This window comes from Larus michahellis, chromosome 33 (genome assembly GCF_964199755.1).
Source record: "Larus michahellis chromosome 33, bLarMic1.1, whole genome shotgun sequence".
Taxonomy (NCBI): domain Eukaryota; kingdom Metazoa; phylum Chordata; class Aves; order Charadriiformes; family Laridae; genus Larus; species Larus michahellis.
The window spans coordinates 29,184-41,225 of NC_133928.1; the positions used below are offsets into that span (position 1 = coordinate 29,184).

At 67.8% G+C, this 12,042-nt stretch overlaps 2 protein-coding genes across 3 annotated transcripts in view; both read left to right on the top strand.

The window, feature by feature from the left end:
- The window catches only part of LOC141735403 (kinesin-like protein KIF1C), a 4,080-nt gene extending 779 nt beyond the window's left edge, over positions 1-3,301 (top strand). Inside the window, exons 2-8 of the mRNA XM_074568091.1 lie at positions 76-155; positions 285-521; positions 672-755; positions 1,375-1,530; positions 1,603-1,675; positions 2,289-2,888; positions 3,215-3,301. Coding sequence (XP_074424192.1) covers positions 76-155; positions 285-521; positions 672-755; positions 1,375-1,530; positions 1,603-1,675; positions 2,289-2,888; positions 3,215-3,250 — 1,266 coding nt within the window. The 3' untranslated portion in view covers positions 3,251-3,301. The remainder of the gene's footprint in view (positions 1-75; positions 156-284; positions 522-671; positions 756-1,374; positions 1,531-1,602; positions 1,676-2,288; positions 2,889-3,214) is intronic.
- Positions 3,302-4,390: 1,089 nt separating this feature from the next.
- On the top strand, positions 4,391-11,236 carry PCOLCE (procollagen C-endopeptidase enhancer). Of its 2 annotated transcripts, XM_074568105.1 has the most exons (9): positions 4,391-4,934; positions 5,668-5,776; positions 6,556-6,814; positions 7,787-7,864; positions 8,189-8,313; positions 8,411-8,547; positions 9,880-10,175; positions 10,752-10,925; positions 11,013-11,236. In XM_074568105.1, the coding sequence occupies exons 1-9, from the start codon at positions 4,456-4,458 to the stop codon at positions 11,153-11,155; spliced, it is 1,800 nt and encodes a 599-aa protein (XP_074424206.1). In that variant the 5' UTR covers positions 4,391-4,455; the 3' UTR covers positions 11,156-11,236. The 2 variants fall into 2 exon arrangements, with proteins under 2 accessions (XP_074424206.1, XP_074424208.1); XM_074568107.1 differs by lacking the exon at positions 7,787-7,864 and having other exon boundaries at positions 4,408-4,934.
- Positions 11,237-12,042: the final 806 nt, after the last annotated feature.

Here is a 12,042-nt window from a genome sequence, read left to right on the forward strand (position 1 = left end):
CCCCCACAAAACCTTATATGCCCCCCCGCTGACCCCTAACTCTTTATTTTTGGGGTGCCCCCCCCCAAAAAAAAGACCCCCCACTTGGTGAACCTCAACGAGGACCCGCTGATGTCCGAGTGCCTCCTCTACTACATCAAGGACGGCGTCACCAGGTGAGGGGGGGCGAAACCCCGGGAGAACCCCCCCCCCAAAACCCTCTGGGGGCCCCTTCACATCTATGGGGCCTCCCCCCAAAATCCCTGTGCCCCCCCCCTCCCCAATTTGTTTTTTCGCCCCCCCAGAGTGGGCCAAGGGGACGTGGACATCAAGCTGTCGGGGCCCTTCATCGGGGGGCAGCACTGTCTCTTCCGCAGCTGCCCCCACCCCTCGGGCGAGGGTAGGCCATTAACGGGGGGGGGCACCAGATTTTGGGGTGCCCCCCCATTTCTCCTCTCTCCCCGCTTTGCACCCCTTAATTCATATTTTGCCCCCCCCCCCCAAATGCTGGCACTGGAGCAGGTCACCGCCGGCCCCCCCAGGTACCGCTCCCCCCCGCGCCGCAGGGAGAGGGGTCCTTGGGGGGGAGGGGGGGGTGTTATTTTTGGGGGTGGGATTTGGGGTCCCCCCCCCTGTTATCAGTGGGGTGACCCCCCCCCCCCCCCAACCCTTGTTGCCCCCCCCCAAAAAAGTGGTGGTGACGCTGGAGCCGTGCGAGGGGGCCGAGACCTACGTCAACGGGAAGCAGGTGACGGAGCCCGTGGTCCTCAAATCCGGTAGGGACCCCCCCGACACCCCTGACCCCCCCCCCAAATCCTCCTGACCCCCCCAGAGCCCCCTGTGTCCCCCCAACCCCCCCTCAAATCCCCTTTTCCCCCCCAATCCCTGTGTGCCCCCCCGATTCCCCCCAAAACCCTGTGTCCCCCCATAAATCCCACCCAAGTGCCCGTGTCACCCTGGTTTTTCCCTCCGAATCCCCGTTTTTCCCCCCAAAAATGTCCATTTCCCCCGAAATCCCCATTTCCCCCTTTCCCCAAATCCCCATTTTCCCCCCAACCCCCTATTCCCCCCCCCAAATCCCCATTTCCTCCCCCTTTCTCCAACAAATTCCCATTTTTCCCCTCAAACGCTCTTGAATCACCATTTTCCCCCATTTTTCCCCCCATCTTTCCCCCCAAACCCCTATTTTTCCCCTATTTCCCCACCAAATTCCCCCAAATCCCCGCTTCCTCCCCATTTCCCCCCCCCAAATTCCTATTTTTCCTCCCCCAACCCCCCAAATCCCTGTTTCCCCCGTTCCTATTTCCCCCCCCCGACCCCCCGTGTCCCCCCCCCCCAGGGCAGCGGCTGGTTTTGGGGAAGACCCACGTTTTCCGCTTCACGCACCCCGAGCAGACGCGGCGGCAGCGGGAGCGGGGCCCCCCCGGGGACGGGGACAGGGACCCCCCCCCGCGACGGGGACCCCCCCGGGGACCCCCCCGACTGGAACCTGGCGCAGCGCGAGCTGCTGGAGCAGCAGGGCATCGACATGCGCCTGGAGATGGAGAAGAGGTGGGACTCCGGGGACGCTGGGGGACGTCTGGGGACACTCGGGGGGGGGCTGACGCCGTGTCCCCCCCCCAGGCTGCAGGACCTGGAGAACCAGTTCCGGCGGGAGAAGGAAGAGGCCGATGGGCGGCTGGAGCAGCAGCGGGGGGTGAGGGTGTCCCCGGGTGTCCCCAGGGTGGCCCAGATGGTCTCCGGGTCCCCGAGATGTCCCCAGGCTGCCCCCCCCTCCCGTCCCCCCTGTCCCTACCGTGTCCCCGGCTGTCCCCTCTGTGGCCCCAGGCGTCCCCTGGGTGCCTGAACCCCTCCCTGGGTGTCCCCTGGGTCCCCCCAGTTGTCCCCAAGCCACCCCCCATCCCATCCCATCCCATCCCCTGCCCCCCAAACATGTCCCCCCATGTCCCCGCCATGACCCTCAGTGGCCCTGGGTCCTCTGGGTGTCCCCAAATGTCCCCTGGGTGCCTGAGCTCTGCCCTGGGTGTCCCTTGAGTCCCCCTAGTTGTCCCCAGACCAGTCCCCCCATCCCCACCCCGCCCCCCTCATGTCCCCACCACGTCCCCTCAGTGGTCCTGGGTGTCCCCTGGGTCCCCAGGGCGTCCCCTCAGTGTCCCCGCCGTCCCCTACACGTCCCTGGGTGTCCCCTGGGTCCCTCTAGTTGTCCCCAAGCCACCCCCCAGCCCATTTCCCACCTTCCAAACCCGTCCCCCTGTCCCCACCCCGTCTCCCCCGCGTCCCCACCGTGTCCCCTTGTGTCCCCCCCCCAGCAGACGGAGGCCACCGACCCGGCCCAGCGCTGGTGCGAGGCCGGCTGGCGCCTCATCTCCTCCCTGCGCCAAACCCTCCCGGCTGCCACCGTCCGCTCCGTCCTCCGCCGCTGCGGCCTCCCCCACCCCAAGCGCCGCGAGCCCCTTCGCGTTTACCAGATCCCCCAGCGCCGCCGGGGGGGGGACGCGGCGGCCACCACCGATGACCCCCCGCGGGTGACGTTGGCGGAGCTGAAGGCGCAGGCGGTGAAGGAGGTTTGTTACGAGGTGGCCCTGAGGGGCTTCCGCCAGGCGCGGGGCGAGGTGGAGGCCATGAGCGTCCTCAAGATGAAGGAGCTTTGCCGGCGCTACGGCCAGCGGGACCCCGAGGAAGGGGACAGCTGGCGCGCGGTGGCACGGGACGTGTGGGCCACGGTGGGCGGAGGCGAGGAGGACGACGGCGGGGACGTCACCGGCGAGGTGGCGGGGCTGCGGGAGCACCTGGCCAAGCTGGCGGGGACCCTGCGGGAGGTGACGCGACAGAACAGCCTCAAGGAGCGGCAGATCCGGGCCCTGCGGCACCGCGTGGGGCAGATGGAGCGCGTCATCCCGCTGCCGCCGGTGAGGGGGGCGCTGCCCCATAGCCTGCCCCATAGCCTGCCCCACGGCGTGCCGCAGGGTGGCCCGTGGGAGCCGGGTGTGGGTCCTGCCCATCCCATGTCACCCCGTGGGAGCCTGGGGTGGGTCCTGCCTGCCCCATAGATCCCTGGGGTGGGTCCTGCCTGCCCCGCGCAGCCCCCTGGGCCCCTAATATGCATCTTCCCTGCCCCACAGCCCCCCCCAACCCCTCTCCAGACCCATTCCCAGCCCCCTGGGACCCCCAAGTGTTGCCCCTCCCCACACCTCAGCCCCCTGGGACCCCCAGATGTTCCCCCTTTGTCCCACAGCCTCCCCCCCCTCAGCTGCCTGGGACCCCCAAATGAGCCCCCCCCAACCCTCCCACAGCCAGCCCCACGAGACCCCCAGGTGAGCCCCCCCCAACCCCCCCACAGCTCCCTGGGACCCCCGAGTGCCACCCTCCACCCCACCCCCTCCCCTTTCCCCCCTACAGGACGAGGACACAGATCCCGCCTCCCCCCAGGAGCCCCCCCCTCAGGAGCCCCCCCCGGCCTCCAGCGCTGGGGGGGCGGGGGGGTCCCCATCATCTTCCTCCTCCTCGGCGGCGGCGGCGGCGCGGCTCTGCCGGCTGATGGAGCAGGACCCTGTTTTCCGGCGGGGGCGGCTGCGCTGGCTGCGGCAGGAACAGGCCCGTTTAGCAGCTGGGGGGGGTGGGGGAGGCCCCCCCCCCCACCCCCTCACCCCCCCCCGCCGCTCCCCTCGCTTCACCCCTTCCCCCCCGCCCCAGGACTGCAAACTGCGCTTCCCCTTCAAGAGCAACCCCCAGCACCGCCTGGCTTGGGGGGGCGACACCCCCCAAAATGCCCCCCCCACGCACACCCACCCCCCCCCCAGCTCGGGGCGCCCCCGGAGGGGGTCACTGGATGGGGGGGCGCCCCTCCCCCACCGCCAGCCCACCCCTCCCCCCTCCCCCGCCCCCCCCCGCCGGCAGCACTCGGCCCCCGACCTCAAGGCACGAGGCCCCCCGGCTTAGGGGGGGGGGGCTGGGGGGGGACGGGACGCAGCGCCGCGGGGGGTGAGGGGATACCGGAGGACCCCCCACCCCCTCCTCCCCCCATGGACAATCGGAGCTGCCCCCCCGCAAGGTGCTGAGTGGGGTCATCCCATGTGGGGGTGGGGGGTCCCCGAGCTGCTGTCAGCCCCCCCCCCGCGTGTGCGTGAGTGTGTCCGAGGGGGGGAATTAAGGGGGACCCCCACTTAATGAAGGGGATCCCCTAATTAAAGGGTGAAGGCCACTAATTAAAGAGAAAGCCCTCATTAAAGGGGGCGCCCCCCCCCCCCGCCAAGGTGGTGCCGCCTCCGTTTCCCTGCACGTGCCGCGCCCCGCCCGTGCCGCCACGTCATCAGGACGTCACCGCCGCGCCCCGCCCACTCCAGCTTGGCAGCCGGAGGCCACGCCCACCGCGGCTCGACCCCCCCACTGGGGCGGGGCCTCTCTGTGCCCCGCCCCGTCCCTACAGGGTGCCGCGAGAGTCACGCCCCCATTGCTGGCCCCGCCCCTTCTCTATGCATGGCGGGCGGGGAAGACACGCCCCCACGGCGGCCCAGCCCCTTCTCCAATAGGGCACGCAGGAGGCGTGGGTTACGAAAGCCCCGCCCCTATCGGTGCTCCGCCCCCTCCTTACAGGGCAACGCTGCCTATGCGCGTGGTTTACGGAAACCCCGCCTCTTTCCTTATAGGGGCATCGCTGGTGGGGGCGTGGTTTGTGGAGACCCCGCCCCTTCCCCGCCAATCCAGCGCTCGGGTGGGTGTGGTCAAAATCGACGCCCCCTTGGGGGCGTGGCTTGGCGCAGGCTCCGCCCCTCCCGCCCCCCCGCCTTTTCCCCCCCCCCGGGGGCTCGGGCCCCCCCGGCTCCACTCGCCCCGTCCGGCCGCGCCATGAGCCGCCTCCCGGCCCCGCCGCTCCCGCTGCTGCTGCTGCTGGCGGCCCTGGGCCCCCCCGCCGCGGGGCAGGCGCCCCCCCCCACCGCCCGCCCCAACAACACCCGGTAACGGCACCCCCCCGCCCCGGTTTGGGACCCCCCGCGATCGGGCCCCCCCGCTCTCGGGGCCGGGACCCTCCTCGGCCCGGAGCCCCCCCCGGGGTCTGGGACACCCCCGGGACCGGGACACCCCACCCCGGCCGTGAGCCCCCCCCACGGGACCTCCTCAGTCTGGGACACCCCTCCCCGGGACTGACAACCCCCTCCCCGCGGCCGGGACAACCCCTGGTCCGGGACCCCCACGGTCTGGGACCCCCCCTCAGGCCCGGGACCCCCCCGGGACTGGGACCCCCCTCTCGGTATGGGCCCCCCCCCAGTCCGGGACACCCCCCGCGGTAACTGGGACCCCCGCTGGGCTCGGCCCCCCCCCAGCCTGGGACAGCCCCCCGGGACCCCCTCGGTCTGGGATCCTTCCCCCCGGGACGGGGACACCCTCCCCCCCGGACTGACAACGCCAGGGGTCCGGGAGCCCCCCCAGGACCGGGATTCCCCCACCCTCCCTAGGGACCGGAACCCCCCCCCGGCACCGAGACCCCCCCCGTGTCCGCCATCCCCCCAGGTCTGGGCCCCCACGACTCTGTTACCCCCACCCGGACCGGCCTCCCCCCAGCCTGGGACCCACCATGTGTCTGTGCCCCCCCCGGGATCGGGTCCTCCCCGCGATTGGCCCCTCCCGACGCCCCCCCCCGTCCCGCCCCCGGTCCATGCCCCCCCCTGACCCCCCTGTTTCCCCCCCCAGGCCGGTGTTCCCGTGCGGGGGGGACCACCGCGGGGAGTCGGGGTACGTGGCCAGCGAGGGCTTCCCCCACCACTACCCCCCCCACAGCAACTGCACCTGGACCATCACGGTACGGACACCCCCAAAATACCCTCCCCGGGCACCCCAACCCCCCCCCCGGCACCCCAACACCCCCCTGGGAACCTCCAAACCCTGCCACTACCCCCCCCAGCAGCAACTGCACCTGGGCCATGACGGTACGGACACCCCCAAATACCACCCCGGGCACCCCACCACCCCCCCGCACCCCATTGCCCCCCAGCACCCCAAAGCACTGCACCCCAACACCCCCCCCGCTGTCCCCACGTCCCTAAGGGCCAGGCTGTGACACTCACCCCGATGCCCTCGTGTCCCCAGGGGTGATGCTCGCTGTCCCCATGTCCCCCCCGTCCCCGTGTCCCCCAGGTCCCCAAGGACCAGGTGGGGACAGTGACCCCGTGTCCCCAAGGGCCAGGTGGTGACACTCACCCTGTGTCCCCTGATGTCCCCGTGTCCCCAAGGGCCAGGTGGTGACACTCACCCCGTGTCCCCTGATGTCCCCGTGTCCCCATGTCCAGGTGATGACACTCACCCCGTGTCCCCTGATGTCCCCGTGTCCCCAAGGGCCAGGTGGTGACACTCACCCCGTGTCCCCTGATGTCCCCATGTCCCCAAGGGCCAGATGGTGACACTCACCCCGTGTCCCCTGATGTCCCCGTGTCCCCGTGTCCAGGTGGTGACACTCACCCCGTGTCCCCTGATGTCCCCGTGTCCCCGTGTCCAGGTGGTGACACTCACCCCGTGTCCCCTGATGTCCCCGTGTCCCCATGTCCAGGAGGTGACACTCACCCCGTGTCCCCGTGTCCCCAGGTCCCCGAGGGCCAGGTGGTGACCCTCTCCTTCCGCGTCTTCGACCTGGAGCCGGACGCCCTGTGCCGCTTCGACGCGCTCTGGGTGTTCGGTGGCCACGGGCCGGGGGCTCCGCTCTTGGGCCGCTTCTGTGGCACCTTCCGGCCGGGGCCGCTGGTGGCCGCGGGCAACCGGCTGCGGCTGCGGATGGAGAGTGACGGCGGCACCGCGGGCCGGGGGTTCCTGCTCTGGTTCAGCGCCGGGCGCCCGCCCGCCCACGGTGAGATGGGGTACGGGGGGGGCAGCGCCGCCGGCAGACAGGAGGGACCCCCCCGGAACCACGTGGAGACCCCCCAGAACCCCCAAACGCCCATGGACCCCACAGAACCCCCAAAAAAAACCCAGAAACCTCATAACCCCCCCCAAAACCCCACGGACACCCCCCATAACATACCTGGAGACCCCCAAAACCCCCCAAACCCCTTGGAGACCCCCCAAAACCCCACGGATCTCCCAGAACACACCTGGAGACCCCCAAAACCCCATAGACCCCCCCAGAACACACCTGGAGACTCCCCAAACCACCCGGATACCCCAGAACCCCCCAAAACCCCCATGGACTCCCCAGACACACCTGGAGACCCCCAGGACCCCCCCCAATACCATAATGTCCCCCTAAACACCCACGAAGGCACCTAACCCCCCCATGGACCCCCCTAAACACCCCTATGGACCCCCCCAATCCCATAGCCACGCCCCAAAACCCCATGGCTGCCCCCCCCAACTTCATACTGTCCCCCCCAAACCCCCCAGACTCCTCCCAATCTCCCATGAACCCCCCCAAAAACACCTATGGCCCCTAAAACCCCATGGAGCCCCCCCAAAACCTCCATAACCCCCAAAGCCAGTGACCCCCCCCCAAACCCCCTACTGAGCCCCCTAAAACCCCTACGGCTCCTAAAAGCCTATGGACACCCCAAAAACCCCCACGGAGCCCCCCAAACCCCCCCGCCCCTCCCCCAAATCTCCAGCCTCTCCAAAACCCCCATAGCCCCCCCAAACTCCCACGGAGCCCCCCAAAACCCCTATAGCCCCCAAAACCCCCAGAGCCCCCCAAAACCCCCATGGAGCCCCTCAAAACCCCCACAGCGCCCCTCCCAAACTCCATGCCCCCCCCAAAGCCCCCGTAGCCCTCCCCAAAAAAACTCCATGCCCCCCCCCGACCCAGCCCAACCCTCAGGACCTTTTGCAGGGCCCCCCCACGGACGGCGGCGTTCGGGGGTTAATAATAAACCCCATTTTTTCGGGGAGTCCTGGCACTATTTTGACGGTGAGTATGACCCCCCCCCCCCCCCCCCCCCAAATATATAAAAACAACCCCCGGGGGGGGGGTCTCGCACCCCAGGAGTCCCTCCCCCCTGCTTTTCCTTCCTCCTTCTCCTCCTCGGGTGGTTTTTGGCATCGCCCCCCCCCGTAATTATTCTTTTTTTGGGGGTTGTGGTTGAAGGGGCGGGGGGGGAAGAAGCCATACCCTGCCCCCCTACGGCCACATTTCGGGGGGGTCTGAGCGAGAGAGGAGATGCCGGCGGTGCGGGAAAACTGAGGGGGGGTGTCACATTGTGTGTCCCCCCCTAAAATCTGATTCCCCCCCCAGAACACCAATATTGTGGGGGGCGGCTGGAGAAACCCCAAGGCAGCCTGAAGACCCCGAATTGGCCGGAGGAGAATTATCCCCCCGGGATCAGCTGCTCTTGGCACATCGTGGCCCCCCCGGACAAGGTTTGGGGGGGGGTCTGAGGGGGTCTGGGGGGGGGGTCCTCAGGGTTTGGGGGTGTGTCTTAGGGCTGATTTTGGGGGGGTTTTGTGTCCCCCGAAGGTGATTGAGCTGAGGTTCGGGAAGTTCGACGTGGAGCGGGACGCTCACTGCCGCTACGACTACGTGGCTGTTTTCGAGGGGGGGGCGACGGACGACGCCCGGAGGTTGGGGAAGTTCTGCGGGGAGGAGACCCCCGGGTGAGACACCCCCACATCGCGGGGGGGGGACACGACACACCCCCAAATCTGACTGACCCTCCCCAAATCTGTCTGGATCCCCCTAAAACTGCCTGATCCCCCCAAAAGATGCCCGATTCCCTGAAAAAAAAGCCTGATCCTCTCTAAAAACAGCCTGGACCCCTCAAAAATCATCCTGCTCCTCCCCTAAAATCATCCCGGACCCCCACAAAATTGGCCTGAGCCCCCCCAAAATCAGGCTGACCCCCCCAAAGCTGCCTAACCCACCCCAAAGCTGCCTGATTCCCTGAAAAAACAGCCTGGTCCTCCCAAAAAACAGCCTGGACCCCCCCCCAGTTCATCCTGATCCCCCCTAAAATCAGCCTGGACCCACCAAGAATTGGCCTGAGCCCCCCCCCAAAATCAGGCTGAGCCCCCCCCAACATGACTGACCCCCCCAAAGCTCCCTGATCCCCCCAAAGCTGCTGGATTCCCTGAAAAAGCAGCCTGGTCCTCCTGAAAATCAGCCTGACTCCCCCCAAATCAGCCCGATCCCACCCTAAAATCAGCCTGGACCCCCCCAAAGTCGGGATGAGCCCCCCCGCAATCCGACTGACTGCCCCCCAAAAGCTGCCTGATTCCCTGAAAAAACAGCCTGATCCCCCCCAAAACCATCCTGCCCCCCCCAAAACCAGACTGAACCAGCCCAAACCTGCCTGAACCCCCATAAAACCAGCCTGACCCCCCCAAATCATCCTGACCTCTCCCCCCAAACGCTTCCTGATGCCCCAAATTCATCCTGATTCCCCCAAAACCCCTCCTGACCCCCCCAAACCCCTTCTGTGACCCCCAATACCCTCCTCAACCCCCCCAAATACTCCCTTAAATGCCCCAAAACCCCTCCTGACCCCCCCAAACCTCTTCTGAGCCCCCAACCCCCTCCTGATCCCCCCAAAACTCCTCCTGAGCCCCCCCAACCCCATCCTGAGCCCCTCTAAACCCTCTTGAGCTCCCAAACCCCCTCCTGAAACCCCCAAAACCCAGCATGACCCCTCCAAACTCCCGATCCCCCCGTTTCTCCCCCCCAGACCCCTCAAACCTCTCCTGCCCCCCCCAAACTCCTCCTGCCCCTCCAAACCTATCTGTAATCCCCCCCAACCCCTCCTGACCCCCCCAAATTCCCTCCTAACCCCCCAAACCCTCTCCTGCCCCCCCCATTTTCCCCCTCTGAACTCCCCCAAACCCCTCTGGACCCCCCCAAACCTCCTCCTGACCCCCAAACCCCTCCTGCACCCCCTAAACCCCACCTGACCCCCCAAAAGCCCTTCCTGACCCCCCCGTTTCCCCCCCCAGCCCCATCCTCTCCTCCAGCCATGAGCTGCTGGTTCAGTTCGTCTCGGACCTGAGCGTGACGGCCGACGGCTTCTCCGCCACCTACACCCTGCGCAACCGGGACGCCCCTCCTGCCCCCGCCCCCAGCACCGACCCCCCGAACCCCAAAACCAAAGGGGGTGGGAAGGGGAAAGCTCCCCCCGGGCCGAAAACAGTGACACCGGCTGCCACTGCCATCCCCGTCACCGCCACCCCCTGCCCTCAGCGATGCCGGCGGGTCGGGACATTGCAGAGCAACTTCTGCGGCAGCGATTTCGGTGAGGACACCCCACCCACCCCCCCCAAAATGGGGGGGTTGGGGGCGGGGGAAGAGGTTGAGGACCCCCAAAAATTGGGGGGTGGGGAGGGGGGTGGCTGGAGAGCCCCTAAAAATGGGGTATGGGGGGACATGGCTGAGGAACACCCAAAGATGGGTTACAGGGATGGCTGAGAATACCCCAAAATGGGGGTACAGGGAGGGGGGATGGCCGAGGACCCCCCCAAAAATGTGGTATGGGGAGGGGGGATGCTTGAGGACCCCCCAAAGTGGCAGTATGAGGAGGAAGAAGGCTGAGGACCCCGCAAAGATGGGGTAAAGGGATGGCTGAGGAGCCCCCAAAATAGGGGTACAGGGAGGGAGATGCCTGAGGACCCCCCCTAAAATGGGGGTACAAGGAGGAGGATGGCTGAGGAATCCCCCAAAGGTGGGGGGACAGGGAGGAGGATGACTGAGGACCCCCCAAAGGTCCAAAGTGGAGGTACAGGAGGGGGGTGGCTGAGGACCCCCCAAAGCTGGGGAACGGGGCGGGGATGACCGCGGTTTCGGGGTGTCTGACCCCTCCCTGTGCCGGCAGTGCTGACTGGGACGGTGAAGTCGGTGTCGCGGGGTCCCCCCCAGGAACAGGGCTGGGCCGTGGTCTCCATCCTGGGCCTCTACAAATCGGGGGGGCTGGGGGTACCCCACCCCCCCAAAGGGGCCACCCTGCGCCTCCAGCTGCCCTGTCGCCTCTGCCCTGGCCTCAAGAAAGGTGGGTGCAGAAGGGAGGAGGGGGTGTGTGGGAGGGATCTCTGTGCCCCCCCCCTCATATCCTGACACCCCCCAAAATCTCTTCCAGGCTCCAGCTATATCCTGATGGGGCAGGTGGGGGCAGACGGGGGGGCCGTGCTGCCCCCCGAGGCCTTCGTCGTCCCCTACCGCCCGCAGCAGCAGCAGGTTTTGGGCAACCTCAGCAAGAGGCCATGTCGGGGGAACCCCTGAGACGCCCCCCCGGGACCTCCCCCATATTGTGGACATCCCTCCCCCCCCCGCCAATATGCAATTAAAGCGCGCAGAGACGGAGGGTGAGAGTGACGCCATGTCGCAGGGGGGGTGCCAGACCCCTCCCTACCCCCCCCAGCGCCCCTTTCTCTCGGGGAGGACGGACACAGAGCGACCCCCCCCACGGTGGGGCCCGAGGGGGGTGACCCCAGTGGCTCGGAATCCCCCTGTCACAGCCGCCCCCCCCTCACTTTAAAGCCCGCGGCTCCTTTAAGAACGGCCAGGGGCGCGGGGAGGCAGGAGAGGGACAAGGATGGGGACAAGAATGGGCACAGGGCACCTGTGGGGGTGACACTGGGGACAGGGATGGGGACAAGAATGGGACAGGGCGCCTTTGGGGACAGTCACAGGGACAGGAATGGGGATGGGGACAGTGACAAGGACACCCCCCCCCCCCCCCATCGATCTCACTGTCCCTGCTGCTCCCTGTGGGCCGGTCGATGGCGGCAATAGCAGCGACGAGCCCACTGGCCCCGGGGGGGAAGAGGGCCCGGGGGCAGCAGGGCCTCGGGGCAGGCAGCGCCCGCCATGTCGAATCTCAGCCTGGCTGCCAGCAGAGCCCGCCTTCTCCTCACACCATTCTTCACTGCTATAGGTTGGGAGGGCTGTCAATCTCCCTCTGCTGAGGTGATGCGGCCTCTGATTGGCTGTCTGAGGGGTGTCTCTTTCTCTCCCCCCACCCACCCTAGTGCCCGCCCTCCCGTGAGGTGATGTTTCCTCTGATTGGCTGCCTGGGATTCCCCCCTCTTGCTCCTCCCATGCATAAGACAGCCTGTCAATCATCCATCGGCCTCTCTCCCTCCAGGTGTGATTGGTGGAGGCGGTAT